The sequence below is a fragment of the Carassius auratus genome, unplaced genomic scaffold (genome assembly GCF_003368295.1).
Source record: "Carassius auratus strain Wakin unplaced genomic scaffold, ASM336829v1 scaf_tig00029845, whole genome shotgun sequence".
NCBI lineage: Eukaryota > Metazoa > Chordata > Actinopteri > Cypriniformes > Cyprinidae > Carassius > Carassius auratus.
Window position 1 is genome coordinate 28,748 of NW_020525804.1, and position 24,352 is coordinate 53,099.

Sequence of the window (24,352 nt, forward strand, 5' to 3'; positions counted from 1 at the left end):
AAATGATCCAGAATGCAGCAGCGAGGGTTGTCTTCAATGAGCCAAAACAAGCTCATGTTACTCCTCTCCTCATCAGGTTACACTGGCTACCAGTAGCCGCTCGCATCAAATTCAAGGTACTGATGCTTGCCTACAAGACGACCACTGGCACGGCACCAACTTACCTAAACTCACTGGTTAAATCCTATGTGCCCTCCAGAAGTTTGCGCTCTGCAAGTGAACAACGCCTTGTGGTGCCATCCCAAAGAAATTCAAAATCACTCTCACGGACCTTTTCCTGGACTGTGCCCAGCTGGTGGAATGACCTCCCAATCCCAATTCGTACAGCTGAGTCTTTACTCATTTTCAAGAAACGTCTAAAGACTCATCTTTTTCGCCTGCACTTAACCTACTAACACCAGTACTTTTCCTTTTCTTGTCTTTGTTCATTTAATAAAAAAAAAATAAAAAAAAAATAAAAAAAAAATTCCTGGCTATGCGTTCTATACTAGCCTAACTGAGACTTGTCATGGCACTTGTATACTGTTGTTGTTCTCTTGTTGACCTGACTGCTTCTATTGTTCTCATTTGTAAGTCGCTTTGGATAAAAGCGTCTGCTAAATGACTAAATGTAAATGTAAATGTAAATGTAATGTATAACATTTTCTGTTGATTGGAAATTCTTAATTATTGCCCTGATGGTGGAAATGGGAATTTTCACTGCTCTAGATCTTTTCTTAAAGCCACTTCACTAATTTGTGAAGCTCCATTATCTTTTTTTGATAATTGAAAACATGAAAAAAATATGACCTAAATAGGACAAGAAAATAACATTCTAGGCTGGTTCTGTAAATGTTCTGGGAATGTACAGAGACCAATAGGGAATATCCTATAGGAATGGTTCCCAGAACGTCCTGAATGTTCCATGAAGGTCCTCCAAATTACATCCCCAAACCTTTAAAGAACTCATCATGACATCATGGCCGTTTCAGAACATTCTGGGGATGTTACTGCCATGATCCGGTCACTACACATCCGTTTATTCACCACACAGACTTTCACACGACACAGTACACCCTGAACTTCATTTCCCATAAACCCCTGCCTAGGAATTCATTATTGAACCACACCTGTTTCCTATAAGTGACACTATAAAGGTTGCACTCATCCACACTCACATTGCGAAGTCTTGTTTAGTTCTGTCTGGCATTTCCGAGTGGTTTCCTAGTGTTTGTCTTGGGATTGTGTATAATGACTTTGATTCTCTGCCACCTGCCCCGACCTTTGCCTGGTACTGTTTCTGATTTTGGATATTCTCTGCATACCTGACGCTGTTCTCTGATCATTGCCTGTTTGACCATTCTGTTAATAAAGTACTGCACATGGATCCGACCCTCTCTGACTCATTGTTAAGTTACTAGGTGCCGTCCTAGACACCAGTGAGGATTCTGGGAATGTAACATTTCTAACAGGATAGTTACAGTTCTTATAAAAGTACAGCTAACAACAAACATCTTTACATACCGTCTTTCATCACTTTCTTCATAGTTTTGTCCTCACAATCTAAAATGAAGATAAAATATAAATGCAAAGTTTTATTAGCAATCTGCTTCACAAATACTCCAGACTTTGAAAACCACATTCAATTACATTTTAACTCTTTCAGGTCAATAGAAATCTCACCTCTGAGGAACAAATACATAAAAAAATGTTTTATATGAATTAATCCTCATGTATATGATATCATGTAGATGGTGTTTACACATGGTCATACTAAGACCTGAATGTTTCCTCTGCTCTTCTATATTTCCATCTCTCTCACCTAAAATGAAAAATAAATAATGTTAGATTTTAGAGGGAAAAAACTGCATCTGAAAATGTGTTTGTTGTTTTATTAATTCTATTTCCACTCTCATCTACAACATTATTCAACTTCTGTTCTCCTGTTCTTACTGAGGCCCCGTTTACATGTAATTGTTTTTTTTTTTTTATTAAAACCGAAGATATTTCCCTTCTTTTGCGCCCTTCGTTTACACGCAAACGATTATTTCTAAAAACTCTGGCCAGAGTGGAGATTGTGAAAATCTTTATTTTCATGTCTGCGTGCAAACTGAGACAAACGGGTGTTTAGGCAGCCAACGTCACAGTATGCGCCAGAGCTCGCACCTACGTCAAAAGTGCGACCTATGTTGACATGTGATCTTCGGGATTCTGATTGGCTTACGTGGGATTGAGCTTCTCGTTACATCGCCACCTAGAGGTTATTTGTATATTTCCTTTGTCGTCTGCCTTGCTTCACACACCAACACGGGTGACAGTATTGTTACATTTTACTGGTCTCTAAAATGTAAAGTTCAGATGATGTCTGTTTTTTTTTTTTCAAGCTAGTTAAATTCATTTCAAAACCTGAAGAATGCCTGCTCGAAGGGCTACCAGGGAATTTGATATTTTGCGAGCCCTGTGTTTACACATGGACATACTCATACCTGCATGTTTCTTAGAATATTCTATATTTATGTCTCCCACAAATAAAACAAACAAAAAAATAATTTAGATTTTAGAGAGGAAAAAACAGCTAACAATATTTAAAGTTAATGATTATAATTATAATAGTTCAATATGAGAAGAGAATATTGCTTATGTGACAGCAGGACTGTTGATTCCAACTGAAATATATTTATATATTACTGAGATGAACATACTCATACCTTCTTGTTTCCTCGGATCTTCAAAATCTACGTATGTCTCAACTAAAATGAAAAAGAAATAATGTGAGATATTAGAGGGAACAAAATGCATCTGAAAATGTGTTTTGTTGTTCAATTCATTCTGTTTCCACACAATTATTCTACTCTTTCAACAAACCTGTTATAATCATCTTTTTTCGGCTACAACACCAATGTTAATGTAATGATTACCGATGTAGGAGGGGAAGTTCTCTCAACCTTTCATAATGTTCCATAAAAGTTCTCTAAAGGAGACGAAAGTCCAGAACCTTTACAGAACATTAGGGACGTTCCTAAAATGTCCTCTTTTGGTTATGAAAGTGCTGCTGTTCAATGCTCCTTATAAGACTTTAGGGGGACGTTCCATTTTGGTTATTTTATGGTCACATTAAGAATGAAGAGGAAATTTGGGACGTCAACAGAAGGTTCTCACATGGTCCTTTTTTAGACTTTTAGTCAATATATACAGTGTCACAGCAAAGGGTCTGAATACTTAGGACCATGTGATATTTCAGTTTTTCTTTTTTAATAAATCTGCAAAAATGTCAACAATTCAGTTTTTCTGTCAGTTTGGGGTGCTGTGTGTACATTAATGAGGAAAACAAATTAACTTAAATTATTTTAATTTTTGAAACTCCATTATCTTTTGCTACACATCAGAAATATATTCTTTAGTTTTTCTCATTGTGATGGATGATCAAGGGAATTTGGGCTTTGTTTTCCCTCCTCTTTATATTTCTGTGAAACAGGAAGCCATGGCTGGATAATTGCATATTTATAATCACACTGGAGAGCTCAAAACTGTGAATATGAATGGGAATATACTTCAGAAATATTTAACTCATAAGAATTCTAGGGGTGCCAATAATTGTGTCCAACGAGTATTTGAGAAAAACCTTTATTTCATAATGATATTTCCCCCCATTTTAAATTCTTATTATCCAATGAAAAGATACATTTTTGTGATTTTTTTTTTTTTTTAATAAAAGATCAAATGAATTAACAATGCAGATTAATTCTCACAGCCTTCTTTGATCATATTTACCAAGGGTGCCGATATTTTTGGCCATGACTGTATATATTTGTGGACCATTGGATACCTAGCATTTTGAACCAATAATTTTTTTAAGTATAAACATTATTAAAAATTTAATGTTACTAAAGGTTGTGAAAACATGAAATAAATATGACCTAAAAAGGACAAGAAAAACATCTTCACATACCGTCTTTCATCAGTTTCTTCATAGTTTCTTCCATACAATCTAAAAAGAGTAAAATATCAATACAAAGTTGTACTACCAATCTGCTTCACAAATACTCCAGACTCTGAAAACCACATTCAATTACATTTGAACTATTTCAGATCAATAGAGATCTCACCTCTGAGGAAAAAATATATAAAGCAAAATTTCATGAATTAATCCTCATGTATATGAGATGGCTCAAACCTGCATGTTTCCTCTGCTCTTCTGTATTTCCATCTCTCTCACCTAAAATGAAAATTAAATAATGTTAGATTTTAGAGGGAAAAAACTGCTTCTGAAAATGTGTTTTGTTGTTTTATTAATTCTATTTCCATTCTCATCTACAACATTATTCTACTCAGTTAACAAACCTGTTATATTCATTTGTTTTCTGCTACAACATGCACATAGATGTTAATGTAATGATTAGTTACAGTTCTTATAAAAGTACAGCAAAGAACAAAGGTCTTCACATACCGCCTTTTAACAGTCTTTCTGCAACTTCTTTCTCACAATCTAAAAAGAGAGTAAAATATCAATGCAAAGTTTTATTACCAATCTGCTTCACAAATACTCCAGACTCTGAAAACCACACACACACACACACACACACACACACACACACACACACACATATATATATATATATATATATATATATATATATATATATATATATATATTATTATTATTATTACTTTTATTCTCTAGATTTAATTATCACCACAGCAAAACCATATTGCCCTGTTGCCCAAGAATGGTTGCCAACTGGATGGGAGACCTGGGAAAACTAGGTTGCTGCTGGAAGAGGTGTTAGGTTAGTGAGACCAGCAGGGGGTGCTCTGTGTGGGTCATAATGCCCCAGTATAATGTCAGGGTCCTGACGGCCTCCTAATATTCCCTTTTACAAAATTGGGTCTATGACTCTTTCTCCTCTGGATAACCCCGCCATAGGATTTTAAAGCACTTTGGGTGTACAGCAATACACAATGAAAGTGCTCTATAAATGGCTCATTCATTTCATTTAGTTTACACTTAAAGTATATTGGTCTGTCTGGGAAGATTCCTAATTTGTCTGTCAATGATGTGACATTGAAAGTGACCGACTGAAAGAGAAAAAATAACTTCCATCAAATACATTCTTTTGTCAGTTTCTCCAAAGTTTCCTCCTTGCTGTCTAAAACCAGATAAAATATCAATACAAAGTTTGATTATCAATCAGCTAATAACAAATACTCCAGACTCTGCGAATCACATTAAATCACACTGCCGGAAGACTCTTCAACACATAGTGAGAGCAGCTGAGAAGATCATTGCCCCCCCCCCCCCCCAAGTCCCACTAACACACTGTGACCTGCCACAGACACTTTGTGCAGTACTTGTCTGCTCACTACCTCATTCAGCAGTTAAGTGACCTCATTCAACTAACTCTTCTGTCTGTTTAAATAAAGAACTGCTCTATGAGATTTTTGACACTTTAATCCGACTGAATAAGCTCTACACTACAATCATTATATCTGCACTGTTTACTTCACTGGTTTGCACTCTATCTACCATGTGCCTCGTGCTGCTTTACTTATCTTTCTTTTTACATATAATAATAATAATAATAATTTGTTTTAAAAGAAATTAGAAAATATTTGTTCCCATTTTTCCCCCACAGTCAACCATTTCCTGATAGGATTAATCTTATTCATGACTGTTTTAATGTTAAATTAAGTTCATGTTACTTACTTTGACCAACTGGTTTCTTCCCTACAAAACAGATCAGAAATATTAACACATGACATGATGGATGTATAAAACCTGAAGATGAAGTCTGTTAGTTACCTGTTAGTTTCTCTCTGTATTTGTACAGGATAAAGCCAATCAAACCCAGAAGAGCAAATATGAGAAGAGTGAAGAACAGAGCTTTCCATGGACCTGATGAAACAACTGAGAAACAGAAACCAGATGAATCAAAACTCCTTCACAAAGCAACATATACAAATTAATTACAGTACAAAGTACAAACATAACATAATTTGAACTGATTAGATGGTTGAAAAATAGAGGGAAAGATGTCTAAAAAGAAATCTGACAGAGAAAAATAAGACCAGCAACATGCATTTGAGAATATATGCCAATATGTTATTTGAACAAATTCTAACTAAATAAAACTTAAAGAGACCTTAAGATAAGGTCACAGGAACAAAATTACTGCATTACTGCATTACTGCAAGTATAAAAGTCCTTGTGTTCAAGAAACCTTGGTCATTTCCTTTGCAATATCTACAAATATCCATGTTCTCTAACCTGGAGAGATGATGTCCTGTACGTCAATCCTACTTTCTTTAAACTCTTCAGTAATGATGGACAGTGAACATGAGATCTGTTGAGCATCTGAGAAAGAGACGGCCATCCAGCTCTGAACAAGGAACATCCCGTCTGGTCCAAGAATGTGAGACGTTCCACCAGGACGGTGAACACTTCTGTCGTCACACATCCACGTAACACTGGGCTCTGGATACCAGCCACTGGACCTGCAGCTGATGTTCACACGCCCATCATCAAGAGACTTTGGAACAAGGACAGGAGTGGATCCTAAAGCTGGAGGAGAGAGAGCAGATATACTCCAATCATGAAAACCACATACAGCAAGTATATGTTTTAACACACTATCTAAAGCTAAGTTGGGGCAAATTTGTTGTGCCATGTACCTGGTGGTAACAAGAGGTGATTTGAGTCTCTAAACCAGCAATTGAATGAATTTCTGACATGTTGAAGCTTAGCTACAAACTGACTGTTTTTCCCTTACTGCACCTGCATGAGAACAGAGATGAAACCATGGCAACACAGCATGTGGTACAGATGGAGTGGTTATCATTTATGCTGCAGTGCCCAGGGAGCAGTTGTGGGTTCGGTGCCTTGCTCAAAGGCACCTCAGTCGTGGTATTGCCGGCCTGAGACTCAAACACACAACCTTAGGGTTAGGAGTAAGACTCTCAAACCACTAGGCCACGACTTCCCCATTTACATAGTCACATGTGCTCACATGTTTTTACTTCTACTTTTATTTAATTAATAAAAATAAAAATAAAAACATTTGTAAACCCATACACAATTACAGAGAAATGTAACTGCATTGTGTTTGTCAGCTGGCTTGAACCTTTATGACAGACAGTAATTGGACTTGTGGACATTCTTACTGATGCCATGTAACAATCCCAACTAAATCAAAGCAGCCCAAGAAACCTATCTGGGGTTCCTCAAGGCTCAGTACTTGGACCACTTATCTTCTCCATCTACATGACATCATTAGGATCTGTCATTCAGAAGCATGGCTTTTCTTATCACTGCTACGCTGATGACACCCAACTCTACTTCTCATTCCAACCAGATGACCCGACGGTAGCTGCTCGCATTTCAGCCTGTCTGAGTGACATCTCTAGCTGGATGAATGACCATCACCTTCAGCTTAACCTTACAAAGACTGAACTCCTGGTGATTCCAGCTAACCCATTGCTTCATCACAACTTCTCTATACAGCTGGGCTCATCAACCATTACTCCTTCGAGGACAGCCAGAAACCTAGGAGCTGTGATGGATCATCAGTTAAGCTTCACAGACCACATTGCTACAACGACCCGGTCCTGCAGATTTGCCTTATACAACATTAGGAAGATTAGACCCTTCTTTTCAGAGCAAGCCACACAACTTCTTGTCCAAGCTCTTGTTCTCTCCAGACTGGACTATTGTAATGCTCTCCTGGCTCTTCCTGCATGTACGGTCAAGCCTCTGCAATTGATCCAGAATGCAGCAGCGAGGGTTGTCTTCAATGAGCCAAAAAAGCTCACGTTACTCCTCTCCTCATCAGGTTACACTGGCTACCAGTAGCCGCTCGCATCAAATTTAAGGTACTGATGCTTTCCTACAAGACGACCACTGGCACGGCACCAACTTACCTAAACTCACTGGTTAAATCTTATGTACCCTCCAGAAGTTTGCGCTCTGCAAGTTAACGACGCCATGTGGTGCTTTACTCATTTTCAAGAAACATCTAAAGACTCATCTTTTTCGCCACTTAACCAATTAATACTAGCACTTTTTCTTTTTTTCTTGGCTTTTCATTTATAAAAAAAAAAAAAAAAAAAAAACTGGCTATGCGTTCTGTACTAGACTAACTGAGACTTGTCATGGCACTTGTATACTGTTGTTGTTCTCTTGTTGACCTGACTGCTTTTATTGTTCTCATTTGTAAGTCTGCTAAATGATTAAATGTAAATGTAAATGTACTTAATAGCCTGTATCCACTACAAACTTTATCTTCATAGAATGGTCTTGTTATCTCAGTATAAATATGCACTAGACACTTAATCCTGTCTGTAGAACTGTCACAATTCGTATTGTTTATTTGCACTTAAAGCAGAACTTGACAGTTTGATGTTGACATTCATGTTGCTTTGCCACATGAATTGCATTTAACTTTAGAAGCTACAGTAGACAGACGCATTTGCTATGTGCTTACTAGATCCACATCTGTAACAATTATGCTGTGCAGTTGCACACCTACCCTGCTTAATTTTGTCTGTGTTTTAATGAGGTTTCTTTGAACTCACCGCATGTACCTAATTAGATTAGATTAGACTAGATTCAACTTTATTGTCAGAGGGCAGAGTTCAGTAAGGAGAGAGCTGTAGGGAAAAAGCAGTTCCTGAATCTGCTGGTCCTTATCTGGAGGCACCTGAAGTGCCTCCCGGAGGGCAGAAGGTTAAACAGTCTGTGGTCAGGGTGAGAGGAGTCCTTGAGAATCCTGCGAGATTGATGTGGACAGCTTTTCCTCTGGATGTCCTCAAGAGCAGGAAGTGGTGTCCCTGTGATGTGTTGGGCGGTTTTCACTACCCTCTGCAGTGCCTTTCAGTCAGCCACTGAGCAGTTCCCATACCACACTGTGATGCAACTGGTCAGGATGCTCTCAATCGCACACCGGTAGAAGTTCACCAGGATGGCTGAAGACAGCTGGTTCTTCTTCAGTGTCCTGTGGAAGAAGAGGCGCTGGTGAGCCTTCTTGACCAGGCTGGAGGTGTTTGTGGTCCAGGGGTCTCATTTATGAAACTCTCCTTAGATTTGATCCTAAAAATGTACGTAGGCACAAAAGTTTTCAGGTTTATTAAACCATGTGTATGCCAGAACCCGCAAAAATCCCATTATAAACCCCAGTCAGGGGAAGATTGTCCATACGTACTGTACATAACCTCGCTCCTCCCCGAAATCACTATGTTATCACCATATTTAACACCGTTAAAAGTTCAAGACATTACGGAAACATGAGATACCGACTATAAATGCTATCTTTATTGCTAAAAATCATCCAGTTTTTAGCATAAATATATAACAAATAAAAATCCCTAAAAACAAAACTGTTTTAAAATAGTTATCAGATAAATATTTTAGAATATAGTTTGTCTCATTCCTTTCCACTGGCCGAATAGTATTTCATTTGTTTTAAACAATTAAAATTTAATTTAATTTATGCAGTTTTGCTGATAAGGTGAACATCTTTTAGTTATTTTCAGCCTATATTTATTGCGGTGTAAATAGAATTGTCTGACTTGATGAGTCATTGACAAAGTAGCCTATTTTTAAAATAAAATGCAAATTAACATTTTCTTCAAGTTGTATCCTTCAAATACAGTGGCATTTTTCATAATGTTGTAGAGATGATGCACAATTAATTCACTAAACTGCAGATCTCATGCTATGTGAAAATATTTTAGTGAGAAAAATGATCAATTATGTGAACTTACTTCGATATTATGGAGGACATTGCTGGATTCAGTGTTCCAACAGTCCATTCTCTGGTTTGAATAGGTCCAATGGCAATAGCTTATAGCACTCCTCGCTTTAATTAAAACAGCATGCAACAGGAAAAGTGATCCACTAAATATTTTTTTTACTTCTGTGTAATGACTTTATGTATTTTCAGTACTTATCTCCATTAATGAGAGTGAAATATGTAATGTAAATATGTATATTGAAATGAAAACAGATTTTAAATCGTTCCTTACATCATTGCTTTTCTCATGCCAGGAAAAAGAGTGTGTACGCATGGTCCTGATAAAATAAATCCTGATATGTGCGTACAAAATTGGATGAGTAATTTCTATGCCTATTCTGTGCGTACACAACTTTTGTAAATGAGACCCCTGGACAGTTCCTCAGAGAAGTTGGAGACACGTTCAACAACCATCCCGTTAATATGGATGGGGTCATGTGTGCTTCCTTCCTTCTTCCTGAAGTCCACATTGTCAAGGCACTATGCAGTCAGGTTCTGTACCTCCTCTCTGTAGACGTCTCATCATTGTCTCTGATGAGGCCAATCACTGTGGTGTCATCTGCAAATGTAATGATGGAGTTGGATCCATGCACAGGCTTGCAGTCGTGGGTGTAGTGGGAGACGAGGAATGGACTCAGCACACAGCCCTGTGGTACGCCTGTGTTGAGTATGATGGTGGTGAAGTGGGTATGGCCTGACCTAACATGCTGAGGTCTGTTGGTCAGAAAGTCCATATTCCAGTTGTAGAGGGAGGTGTTAAAGTCCAGGTTACGGGTTTTGTGGTCAGCTTGGAGGGAATGACTGTGTTAAATGCTGAGCTGAAGTCAACAAACAACATCCTAACATACGTGTTGTTATTGTCCAGGTATGTGAGTGCAGAGTGTAGCACTGTACATACTGCATCATCTGTGCTCCTATTTCTTCAGTAGGCAAATTGGTGTGGGTCCAGTGTGGGTGGGAGGCAGTCTTTGAGATGTGCTAGGACCAGTAGCTCAAAGCACTTCATAATGATGGGTGTGAGTGCTACGGGGCGATAATCATTCAGGCACATTGGGGAGGAGTGTTTTGCACTGGCACAATGGATGTGGACTTAAAACATGCAGGCACAGTTGCTTGGGTGAGGGACAGGTTGAAAATGTCTGTGAAGACCCCTGGCAGCGGCTCTGCATATGTCCAGGAATGCCGTCTGGGCCAGCAGTCTTGCGTGCATTGATCCGACTCAATGCAGTGTGGACATTTGTGGAGTTGAGTTTGAGAGGTTGGTGGTCTGCTGAGTGTGTGATTTTGGTGTCTGTCTCCTTGCTGTCGCTGTTGAAGCGAGCATAAAAGTAATTTAGCTCGTTAAGGAAGGAGACGTCTGTGACCTTTGGAGTAGAGTTGCATTGCTTGTAGTCACTGATGATCTGGATCCCCTGCCACATGCGTCGGGGGTCAGATTGGAAAAAGCCTTACTTGGTCTTTCTGATGCCCCTCCTCAGGTTAGCCCTGGTTTTGCTGTAGGTCTGAGGATCATATGATCTGAAGGCAGTGTTGCATGCTTTCAGCAGGAGTCGAATTTAGACTGCAGTTATAATGGTGGATGTGAACCACCCCCCCATATATATATATATATATATATACATATACATTAGGGCTGTGAATCTTTGGATAGGCAGCAATTTGATTCACGATTCATAGGTTTTCAATTTGATTCAAGAACGTTTTTTGCAAATTTAGAACGATTCGATTCGATTCAATTCACAGTTAAATTCAATTTCTGCACTCTTAAAGTGCATTCACAGGATTATATAAATGCTTCCCCTAAATTCTTTAAATTGTTAGTCAGGGGACAAATTACACCAGCTTTTTCGGTTAGAGAACCATAGGTTAGAAAAAAAGATCAACAAAAAAAAAAAACGTTTGTCCATAGATGCTACTTTAATGATGCTATGGCATGACATGGCAAACATAAAAATGTATCTAAGCCAAAACAGAAAAACAGAAAACGCACCCTTTGTCTGTTTGCTAAAGCAAGGAACATGCATCTGATTACCAGATAAACCTAGCACTCTTATTTCAAGTTCGGTGTTAATGCTGTGGTTAACAGTTTCCTTTGTACATTCAGTTAATCAGCATTGTTAAAACACATTTATCATTCAATGGAACTGTGCATATAATTTAGACACTTACATTTTTGCTCCGTCCATGCGATAAATACGCAGCTTTCGACTGCTCAGGTAACGGCTGAGATGCAGAGAGCAATTAAACTTCAGAAAAGTAAAGCTACTTCACTTTAGTATTACTGGCCATGAGTCCTGAGGGGAGATCAGACGTCATGGAGAGATAAAAGGCACGAACACTGTTCAAGGTCTGCATTAATTCACATGTGTAGTAATTTAATGTGTATATATTCTGAAATCATTGAATTGCTATAGAAATCGCGATTCATTCGATTCTTAGCGTTTTAAATTGATTACTGTCCGAGATCGACGATTGACGATTCAAAAATCATGTTTCAAGATCGATGAATATAAATCGCCAGGGTTTGTAATCGATGTGAAAACGAGTTAATCGTTACACCCCTAATATATATATATATATATATATATATATATATATATACAGATCAATGCATTTCTTACAGATTTCCTCTCATTCAAAATCATATACAGATGAAGTAGCACTGTAAGATTGCATTTGTTTGAATGCATTATTTTGAGAGTTACTGCATGTGAATGTGCTGTACCTGTTTAAATCAAGCTTTAACCCAAATATATTCAAATGCGGGCAAGGCGGAGCCTGGACAGCGCAGGTGGGAACCATCTGGTGACGTCACTCCCTCTCGCTTGCAAACGTTCGTGAGAACCCGGACTGGGGCGGAGGAAAACTGGGGACAGCCTCCCAGCCACAAAAAGGGTAAGTGACTTTTCTGTTATTGTCATTTTACCCTGTGGTTGGTTGAGGCTGTCACTAAAACCCGGTTTCTCTGTCCCTGTTCCGGTGCGCTGCGAGAGGGAGGACCGCCCGGAGAGGAATCCCCGCCCACTCCGACCGTAAGGAGCCTGGTTGAGGATGGTAGCACTCCCGTGTGGGCGGCGCCCTGATGACGGGGTTGTCGCTTGGGAGGGGGAATGTGACGAGTCAGCTGCCTCCTCCCTGATTGTCACCGGCACCCCGTCCTAAATCGCCGCCCTTCACCAGGCTCCCGACTGGAGTGGGTGTGTGAGAGGAGGGGCGCTGGACGAGTCAGGGCTGGCGGCGTGTGATGGGGCACACCTGAAGGGAATGGAGCCTCATCAACGCCGCTGTTTAAAAGCCCAACGCGCCTCTCCTCGGGAGACCGGTCTCTTCCCCGTGCATGCACACTGGTGTCCTCGTGGGTCCAGGAAGGGTGCGTTGAGGGACTCCCGCGCCACAAGAGACGTGAGCTGCCGGACCCGCGATCCGGAAGAGAACCGCACCCGTTTACACGGCCGACGGGCCAGGATGCCGGGCCGTCCATCCCCTGCCAGCGCCGCGGCCAACGAGAGTGATGCGGCCGCTAGAGGAAGCCGCCGCCCCTCACGCCCCGGACCGAAGAGGGGAGCGCGTGCGGCCACCGGACTCCGCCCCTTACCTGGACCCTTCCTCGATGAACACTGCCCAACCCACACGAACCCTGCAGCACGACGAGGACACCAGATTCCCTGTTATTTTGGACACTTTCCCCCTTTGGCCACCTTTTATCCCCTTGTTTTATTTGATTTGTGTTAATAAAAGCCTCTCCGAGGCCTGACGCCACGCCCACTGTGTCTGTCTTGTGCTCCTCCCGTGACAATATTAATAATAATAATTTTTTTAATTATATCGGCTATCAGCCCCGTTTTCCAAGATATCAGCATCAGCTGTCAAAACACACATATGGGTTGACCACTAGTGGGAAGACTCGCAATTGTCACCAATTGTTGTGTTTAATAGTAGCTATATAAGCAATCCCCATCAGGCATCATAGTAACGTTAAGGTGATAGAGTAAAGTCTGTTTCTTACATAAAGCATTTGTAAGACTTGAAATTTAGTGCATACATTATGGGGATGAGTTTTACATCAACAGTCCTCAAAGAGAGTTTGAAGAGGAGTGAATTTTAATGTTTGGCTGAACTGTGGCCAAACATTAATGAGGTGAAGATGCTTAGAAAACAGGCTACTCACCAGTTATTTTGAGAGCCACCTGTTTGCTGTCATATTCTCTGTCTCCACTCACATAACAGCGAAATGAACCTTCATCCTGAAGTGTGAGTTTCTCCAGATGTAGAGAGACGTCTCCCTCATTCAGTCCACCAGACTGATCTGACCGCAGAGTCAAAGAGCTTCGGTTCCTGTATGATTCTTCCTGGACAACCTGGATCTTCCCATGATTATAGAGCAGAACAGGGTTGTTGAACTGATCGTGACGGTACCAGCGGATCTCCAGAGCTTCAGCGTTCTGAGCAGGAGAGATCCAGCAGGGAAGAATCACTGTAGATCCCACATGAGCCACTACAGGATCACCAGGAACCACTAAAGTCAATGACACTGAGAAACAGACAAAGACACAGACTTTTAAATATTCATTATCATTGTTCCACATAACTTTGTGATTAATTTCCAGCCATTAAAAAGGAATCAACACAATCATAAAATCTGTGTGAGAACAGATTTCACCATTTACAGCAGATTTACCAGAAAACATATTGTTTTGAAAGTGACTTCTGTGCTTCATACATCGCTTCAAGGGATGGAACGATTACTGGTTTGATGATAAATCATGATAAAACTCCCCAAAGTTAGTATTACCGTTTCATATTTAATTCTTATTAAAACCATATTTGATTAACATAATTTGAATACATTCAACAATAAATACTGTCCAGCATAAAGCACAGTTTTCAGTAACAGTCTCACAGGCACACGGCACGCAGAGTAGTTTAGTTTCGAGTGAAAACATGGTGGAAAAGTTGGGAGCATTTAAGTGCAAAAGGAATTATACAAATGAATGAATGAATTAATTTATTATATAAATGTCCCTCTGAAGGGTCCAACTATCGTTTTCATCTTCGCTCCATGTAATAGCTAATAAATCAGTGTTCTTAATCGTAATGCTGCTGTGTCTACAGAGGTTACGGGAAACAGCTGTAATTCTGCTGCTCCATCAGCGCCACCTGCTGTCAGAGAGTGGATCTACAGACACTCACATTCACATTCAGCCTTGTGCAGTTTCTGTCTGCATGCCCTGCTGTAAATTTTGACCGCTTATGAAAAATAAGCTTATGTGGGGATTTGGGATTTGGCCATGCTATTTTGCAAATGTACTTATAACTTTAAGGTGATTCTAAAAGTAGTCCTTGTTTGATATGATCGTAGCGGCCCTGTGTGTCAGCAAACTGTGAGGTGCAAGTTTTGATTTGTGAATGCCTCACATTACCAGATAAACCACACCAGATATTGGAACCAACTGAGGTCTGGGATAGATCGGACTATAACTCCTGTAGTGTGAGACCAGCTTAAAGTGAAGTTTGGACCAGTTCTCCTCTCTCCACACAACATACTCCTCAGCAAAGGTGAGCCTAGCCTTTTGATTCTCTCTGCTGATGAGACACTGTGCTTTTTCAGTCTGACTCCTTAACATGCTGAGACGGATCCTTACCCAATTCAGCACTAAACTGACGAGCACTTCCAGCTGCAGTGCTGAACCAGTTCCTCATCCTGTCCTCTCATGCATTTGTCTTGCTTGGACCACCAATCTTCTTGGGGGACTTTAACGAATTTGTGTCTTTGTAAACTTGCAATATTCTAGAAATCACAGATTTGGAAAACTGAGCAGCAAAGCTCTGAGGAGAGCCAAGCAAACAATCACTGCATGGGTAAGCCTGCAGGACTTATTATTCAGCTGTGCTGTTTTGGATTGTGTTATTGTTGGGTTATTTGGCTTCAGCTGGTTTGGTCCAGAGTTCTGGTGTTGGTAGTTTGTTGATGGCGATCTGTTTGTGTGGAAGCTAATGTCACACTGTTTATATAGTTTGTGTCACTATGATGTTGGCGAGAATATGATTGAATGAATATTGTTGACTTTTTGGGAAACATACAAACATGAATGAAGAGAGTGTGGATGATGTCACTGTCTTTGAAATGGTAAAAGAGAACTCCTGCAAAGGCTTTAGCAAACAAAATGTAAAGTCTTTAAAGTTAACAAAAGAAAGATGTAAATAAAATTAAAGGACTGTTTTCATAGATGAAATGTATAATGACAAGAAAAGTAAATCCCATAGGAAAGAAAAATCAAAGGTGAGATTGTCACAGTGTCTAGTCTGTGTTTCCCTGGGGGTCTACTAGTGGTCTCACTTCCCCATAGTCATCCCACTGCAGGCACTACATTTCCCACAAAGCCTTTTTCCCTTTCATCATTCCGCTGTCTCCGCTGTCTCCACTTTCATCGTTTTCACCTGTCTATATAAACCGGTCTGTTTCTATCTGTTTGATGGAGTCCTTGTTTTCTGTCACCCGGCTTTCTCGTGTTCCCTTGTGTTTTTCTTGTTTTTTATTTTTGGACTGATTTTGTTGTTATGATCTCTTGCCTGTTTTTGGATTTTGATTTTGGATTCCCCATTAAATACTGTGATTGGATCTCTAGTTTCCTGTGTGCATTCGTAACAGAGATCTCTTTTACATCTCAAATATTTCTCCTAGACCGAAATTAAGTTACTTTAAGATTCAGCAGAGATTTTAGCTTGAGTCTCCTGCTTCTCAAACTTGTTTGAGACAAAAACACTAACACTCTCATGATGGTCTTCTTTAAAACTTTAATAGAGATCTCAACAACATCACACACTGCTTAGATTTTTCACTATAGGGGAGAATAATGTAGAGATGTAATTACATTGAAAAAAATTATAGTGGCTGAAATTTCTATCACAAAAAGGTTGCCAAAAATGAAATATTAAGTGGATATTTGAATTAAATCAGTTATCAGGCCTTTGGTGTCCTTTGCAGGCATTTGTAAGCCTATATAATATACATAAATAGTTTATTTTGTATTACATTATGTATTTTAACAGTGTTATTCAATTATTAATATTTATCCAATCATTATTGTCTCATTTTTTATATATAATGCATTTTAAAAGGTTGTTGTTGGCTTAGGTCTGTTTTTATTACCAACAAAAATATTATCTTAATACTCTGTAAATTATTATTTGAAGCGATTTGAAGTATCAAAGCCATGGTTCATTTGTAGTTACCATTGCTACAAGAACCATGTTTTTTTTTTTCGTAGTAAAATTTTGGTTAATTTTAGGACGGGAACATAGAAACTCATATTATCACTGATCCCAAAAAGTTTAACAGGATTATAAAAGTCCCTAAAAGTGACGCATGGGTCTCATCTTAGGCTTTTTTTCATTACCTTATCTCGGCGCCGGACTACTGTTGTCTTTTCCCATGCAAAGTTGTTCATCGGTTATGATCATTTACGGTCAAACATGAGGTGCGCTGCAGCACAATACAACAATATTTCTTCAAAAGCAAATCATGGAGTCATTTTTATCATCCACGATCGTAAATCTTTATAGCGCACACCCCTTCCCTCGAAAGAAATCGTGGACCGAGGGCAGACCAGACCACAAGAGCACTTTAGCAACGGACGTCAAAGGGGCAGGGGCTCAATCCTTGTGTCTACTTCCATTTCTCCTAGAGAATTATAGGAGAAACATCTGAAATGCTGTTGATACTAAAATGAGAGATATATGAGAATCTCATTTAAGTCTCCTGATCTTTGGAAAAGCAAACACTGAGCAATATTTTTTCCTATGGGCTGCCTCTCAGGTGCAAATGCGGTTTAAAACTCTTCTTCAGCTTTGTGAAAACAACAAGTTGCATGATTTGCTGATTCCCTTACGTCCTGAAGACAAGCAGAAAAAACTAAATTAATGGTTTTCCAGTATCATGAAATACAGCAACACATTTAAAGATGCTGTTGACAATGGTTGAATGGTCCAGAAAGATAATTGGAAAATATTATTCCTGTTGTTCCTCAAGTCACAGTCCATGATTCATCCAGATAATTCATCGTCAAATCATTTAGAAGATGATGATATCAGACCTAATGAGAGTCTGTATAATGTGGGAAGCAGATTATCCAACAGTCAAAACTGCTAAGTTTGTTAAAAGAAGACCTGGAGTGTTGTCAGCTTCTTCTGTATGTCTCAAAGCAAGAGGCTGAGTTGGCTGCATTAAAGGCATGACAAAAATTGTTGAAGGATAAACATGAACTTGATTTTCAAGAGGAACTGTTACGAAAAAGAAGGGAATGACTCAATCTGCAAGGAGAAATTGAAATGGCCAAACTGAAACTGAGATTATATTAAGCAGTAGATCTAGTCGCTCAGGAGGGAGACAGAGGCAGAACAAAAGAAAATACAAAGGCTTAATGACAGTGATAAATCTTTGGTCCCTCAAATGTCTTCATGAGAAAATGAATCAGTGCAGGATAATGTGAATCCTGGAAAAAGCCTAAAGATAAAGTTGCACCACCATGGGTGTTTTCACATTCTTATCCAGTAAAACATCAACCATCTAGAAGTCAAACAGGGGAACAGAAGGAGTGAGGAAATGCATTAAATTCACATGCTGAATCCAATAATGAAGGGCAAAATGAACTAACAACATTGTTGTTAAAACACCAAAGATTGTCATCTTTACTCAAAAGAGATCCGAAAGTTATTGATGGTGACTGGTACAATATAATGCAATTATTAGAGCCTTTGAAAACATTGTCGAAAGCAAGATTGACAACCATAGTGACCGCTTGTATTTCCTCCAGCAATATACTGCTGGACGTCCGTATCTGTACTGTTGGATGTCAGTATATTGATCCATGCAGAGGATATGTCAAAGGTAAAGCTTTGTTACAGGAACATTTTGGCAATGAACAGAAAGTTGCATCTGCTTATATGAATAAAGCTCTTTCATGGCCTCAGATTAAAGCTGAAGATGTTAATGCCTTAGAAGATTATAGTCTCTTTCTTAGGTACTGTGCTAATGTTATGCAGCAAGTGCAATATACTGTATTTATGATCTGGACCTGCCTACCAATATGATGACAATCATAAAGAAGTTGCTCCACAAACTGTGGTTTGTGAACTGCAAGAAAGGCGTAATAATATTGCGAGGAGCAGGGCATAATTTAAGTTGTTAAACAGTGAAAATACTATCCCGATCCCCTCCCTCAAGGCGTCCGTTTCTCATTCAAAACACACATCACCAGAAACACGGCATGTCGCAATCTCTGATGAAACCGACGAGAACCAATGAGCGTTTGATATCGCTGCCGTAAAACGTCTTAACGGCAAATTGTTACATTTTAATTGTTACTATAGCTACAGAGTAAGGAGATACATATCGCCAGTGAATGGTTTGAATTTGGATCTGTTCCTCACACCAAGCATCACACGGATACAAAGGATTTAAAGAAAAAAATAAGATACTTTCATGATCATTGTATTAAATGCTTGTAAATGACAGCGTACTAATACAAATGATGTCCCATAGTAAACCAAATAAATATTATATGATAACGGTTAAATTATCTCGCTCTTTTTTTCATGTAAGGATTCTTTTGTAACAAAAATAATAATATAAAATGTAATAAAATTATAATTAAGTGCAGTTTAATGCACTTGACTGATTTGCTTAATTTTAAAATGATAATGTTTCATTCTGTTTTGAATGAGTGAGTAACATGACATTCAGCCAAGTATGGTGACCCATACTCAGAACTCGTGCTGTGCTTTTAACCCATCCGAAGTGCACACACACAGAGCAGTGAACACACACACACACACTGTGAACACACACCCGGAGCAGTGGGCAGCCATTTATGCTGCGGCGCCCAGGGAGCATTTGGGGGTTCAATGCCTTGCTCAAGGGCTCCTAAGTCGTGGTATTGAAGGTGGAGAGAGAACTGTACATGCACTCCCCCCACCCACAATTCCTGCCGGCCTGAGACTCGAACTCACAACCTTTCGATTGGGAGGCCGACTCTCTACCCATTTAAACAATACTAAACTTCATAAAAAATTCACTTTATGACTTATTTTCTTTAATCTGATTAATTTATGAATTATATAATTAAAATGGGCAGAAAAAATGTAATACATACTTAAATTAAATTACAAAAAAAAACGAATAAGAGACGTAGGAAATGCTTCAAAGACTGGGGGGATATATGTCAATGACTTGCTGAAGTGCACGAAAACCAGCTGTATTGGGCCCGTAAATAACGTCTCTCTCTATATATATACTGTATACAATGTATATGATATATTATTATGTAAAGTATAATATTATTCACTTTAATATAATATTGTATTGTAGGGATGAAAATGGCCTTTTTGGTTTTCGGCCGATAGACTTTTATCACCGAAACAACACGGCCGAAATGTTGTGATGACGCAAACAGAAACCGCGACCTGCACGTGCAACCTGCATATTAGCGCCACGAGCTCCACGCGACATTCACTTCACACCAGTGAGAACATTCTCTCTCTTCGTATCCCTTTATTCGCAGCATTAAACGTCTCCTAACAAAGAGATTAAGACGGACCACGAAGTAAAAACAAAGAAAAGTACAGTCTTATAGAGTCTGTTAGCACACGTCTCACTGAGATCTTTTCGGATCCTCTGCACTTCATAGCGAATGTGCTTGATCCGCGTTATAATGACCATTACTTGGATGCTGAAATAAGGCAGCGCGCACGAGAAATGATCCAGGCCGCGCTGGATGCGGAGAACCCGCGTGGAGACGGAGAAGCACCAAGCGCAGGAGACAGATCAGAGCGCAGAAAAAAAGACTGGTCTCTGCACTTAGATGAGTGGCATGCACCATCGTTGTCTGATATGTTCAGTGGAATTCTGCAAGAAAGTGCCTCAAATAATAATACGTTGGCTATTTTGTTCTTAGGCTACTATATATATATATATATATATATATATATATATATATATATATATATATATATATATATATATACACACACACACACATATATACATACATAATATCAGATTGTAGCCATATTTCTGCTAGATTTTCTGCAAGATTTATGCTTTAATTTGATAAAAATGTTCATTTATGCCCTGGCCCTATTTAAATACACTCTCTCAAATATTTCTCAAATGTCAGGCAGATGACAAGCTCAACTGCTCAACAGCTAGATGGTTATCTGTCTGAAGTCCCCATCCCCGGAAGTGATAACAGTCTTGCCAACTGGAGAAGTAATGCACTTTCTAGTCCGACATAGAAAAATTTCAAATGCACTTCACCTAAATGCACATTGTTTTTATGAGAGAACTGTTCATTTTAAAACCTTTCTGCAGGCCAGTAGGCCTGTACATTATTATTAAATATACACATGAGTGGGATACATTTTTAGTTTGAATTTTATTTTATACTGTGCATTGTTGCAATGTGCTTAATAAATATTTGCATAATTTGTAATTATGTATTTTTATGTTTTTTTTTTTAAATAAGTTATGTAATTGTAATTATCTTTGAAACTTTAATATTAATTTATGCAATTGCAATGTCTTAATTTTAGTAAAGTTTGTACACGGTCATAGCAATAAATGCAATGGCACTAATAATTGGCATAATTTCTTTCGGTGTTTCGGTTTCGGTTTTCGGCCTTGGTTTTCTCTTTTTCGGTTTTCGGTTTCGGCCAAGAATTTTCATTTCGGTGCATCCCTATTGTATTGTATTATAGTAATTATATCCAAGTTGTCTGTCTGTAACGCAGCATTAGGTTAACATCAATAAACGATTGTTTACTACAATTAGGAGTCATTCTATAAAGTGAGATTTCAGCACTTGACAAACGGACAGCGACTCCTAAGTAGCTCTTAAAGCTACGTGTGATTGCTTTACGTGCATTGTTGGGAAAACGTGAAACAATAACGAACGATCGCAAAATTACTCGAAGAAAACGCTCTTAAGTGCTAAGATCAATCGTTATCGGGAAACCCGGCCCAGGTAACATCATCACAGACCCCTGTCACCCCTGACACGACCTGTGTGCACTCCTCTCCTCAGACAGATGCTACAGATACAGTGTTTCTCACAGCTTTACCCTCCCCCGCCCCCATATACAGTATATTTACATGTATATGTATATGCAAACTCATGTTCCGTCAACAGGAGGCGCTTTAAGAGAGAGAGAGAGAGAGAGAGCAGATTCTCCGGTAACGCTGAACTCACAAATGCTGCTTTATCAGGCATTACATTCAAGATGAAATTAAAATATCATCGAACGTTGTCTAAATACAGTCGGTTTCCTTCTGAAATACAGTGATATAAAAACAGTTTTTTTTTTTTTTTTTTTTTTTTTTTTTTGCAAAGTGCTCATGTTTAGTCAAATCTATTTGTGACGGTCAGTTTTGATATTGTGAAATAAAATAAATCAATGTGTGGGAAACCCTGAGATCTCTGGGCACTAGAACATCTAGACATAAAAACAGTTTTCCCCTTGCCATCTCCAGTTCAAACAGCTAACATATCCTATCAATCATTACCTGTGTGCTGTAATTCATTTCTGTAAATCATTATAGGCTACATATTTAATTACGGCCTCCAAAGTATTATGTCAATACATATTATGCATATATTTATCTATTCAGTTCTATATAGAGTAAACAAATGCACACATCTTTACATAGATCAATCTACTGTTCCAGATTCATACATATTATTTATTGTTAGGTCTTACTAATTTTTTTTTTTTCGTTCTCGCTTTCCCGCTCATATCAGATGTGTGTGCAGGAGCAACTTAAAAAAAAATTCCTCGTGTGTTTTCGCACACCTGGCGAATAAAGCAAAGCTGATTCTTCCCTCAGTACAAACTAAATGAAGAGCATTGGATTGTGTAGAATATTTAAACCGAAAGTCTGAATGAAATCCGAGCGTGTTTGTGTTCTCACCAGAGGTTTCTATGAAGAGATTCACCAGTAAAGCGATCATAATCGACATCATGCCTGTGAAAATACAGACAGACACAAATCATACAAATAATACTCTGAGGGAGATGTTTTGCAGAATAAGTGATGGTAATGAGAGAATCAGTCGGACTGTCGTGCATTCAACGAGCACACAGACTCACCTGAGATACAGCGTCGTTCGTTAGATCACAGTAATCTGCTTGTTTTAGACTCGATGTAGATGCGTTCAGCACAACAATAGTCAGATATGATCAACAGAGTCAAATATAAACGATGAAACAGACGAAAATCAGTGAGAATCCAGACGTGCTCCCGATTTTCCTGTTTTACTTTCGCTTTCTGAAATAACGAGACAATGTCTCTGTATACGAAAAACCCCTAAAACTCGATGTGATTGTTAAATGTGAATTTGTGTAATAATATTTACGGCTTGAACAAACGTGCGTGTATAAGGTGTTATTATGAGGCGCGAAGATTGAATAGAATAGAAAACAGATCTTGGAGTGACACGTGACGTCAGGATTTGTCCAGTTGTCTATTAGTGTCGGCTTGACTGTACAAAACACCCAGAGGAAAAGGCATGGAATATGCGATATACAGGTCAATAGTATGACAGTATGGACGTTCAGATCCTCAGTAGTCTATCTCCAGTGGAGGACAGAAGCTTCATAATGCGGTTTCTGAGGACGTTGAGTGAACAGCTTTTGGGTTTTAACATATGAGTTTGCATTTAGTTTCAAACTTTTTAAATGAACAGTTGGAGCTTTACTGTTGTTTAAAGGTTGGATCTGGGGTTTGGGGAGGATTTATTATGTACCTTTATTTATTTATTTATAAATCCAATGTTACAGTAGTTTGGTCACAACCTTTCAATGTTTTTATCCTGGTCAGCCATAATCATGACAAGTTACAATCATCATGACATTTCTTTTTTGACTTATAAGCCAATTTTATCTTGCAGTGTATCACAGATGATAGAAGATGAACAAAGAACGTTAGAATAAAATAAAATTGACCAACTAAAAATCATAAGATTTGACAGCATGTCATGTTGGACTAATTTAAACACTTTGTCATGACATACATCATCACAATACATTATGCATGGTGCATGCAGTTAAAATAGTTTTACTATTTATGTGCTCTTAAACTATCATTTCTAAAAAATGAGTGAAACAAATAAAATTATTAGATAGACAAGGCAGAGAGCGACACAAAGAAGAGGAGCAGAAAAATATCAATATAGAGATAAAATCTAATCTAAAATCTCTCCTAGGGCACTAACAGAGAATTTCGAAATCGGCAGTGTGTACAAACAACAGCTTTCACCGGAGACTACTGAGAAGCTAAGAGGCCTCTGTCTGCTGCTGAAGCCGAACCTTGAGACCGCGGTCTAGCCTACTGATGCTACCCGCACCAAACACAGACACCAGCGGTGTGAGAGGGGACAGAAGCACGGCAAGCATGGAGGCACACGAGCTAGGCTAAGGGCCCGCCTCTACCTCGGGTACCCGGATCACATCTCTGTTATGATAATATCAGCAAACAGACCAATTCTGAAAACTCGCCAAACCGGTTCAAACACTCCTCTCAGTTTGACCAGATG

The 24,352-nt window shown here is 38.9% G+C and overlaps 1 protein-coding gene across 1 annotated transcript; it reads right to left on the reverse strand.

The window, feature by feature from the left end:
• Window positions 1–1,521: 1,521 nt before the first annotated feature.
• Window positions 1,522–22,782, reverse strand: LOC113079915 (butyrophilin subfamily 2 member A2-like). Its single transcript, XM_026252144.1, has 9 exons — window positions 22,729–22,782; window positions 13,933–14,295; window positions 6,245–6,538; window positions 5,780–5,872; window positions 5,684–5,704; window positions 2,688–2,729; window positions 1,754–1,801; window positions 1,663–1,664; window positions 1,522–1,542 (listed from the first exon to the last, which is right to left on the reverse strand). Exons 1-9 carry the CDS (start codon window positions 22,778–22,780, stop codon window positions 1,522–1,524), a joined length of 936 nt encoding a protein of 311 aa, XP_026107929.1. The 5' UTR covers window positions 22,781–22,782.
• Between the last annotated feature and the right edge of the window lie 1,570 nt (window positions 22,783–24,352).

Excerpts from the sequence above, each read along its gene's own strand:
- LOC113079915 (XM_026252144.1), bottom strand. The coding sequence starts at position 22,780 with ATGATGTCGATTATGATCGCTTTACTGGTGAATCTCTTCATAGAAACC. Across the intron at positions 6,539-13,932 it reads GGTGGCTCTCAAAATAACTG|CTTTAGGATCCACTCCTGTC; the intron begins GTGAGTAGCCTG and ends TCTCTCCTCCAG. Across the intron at positions 2,730-5,683 it reads GAAGAAACCAGTTGGTCAAA|TTGAGACATACGTAGATTTT; the intron begins GTAAGTAACATG and ends TTTTCATTTTAG.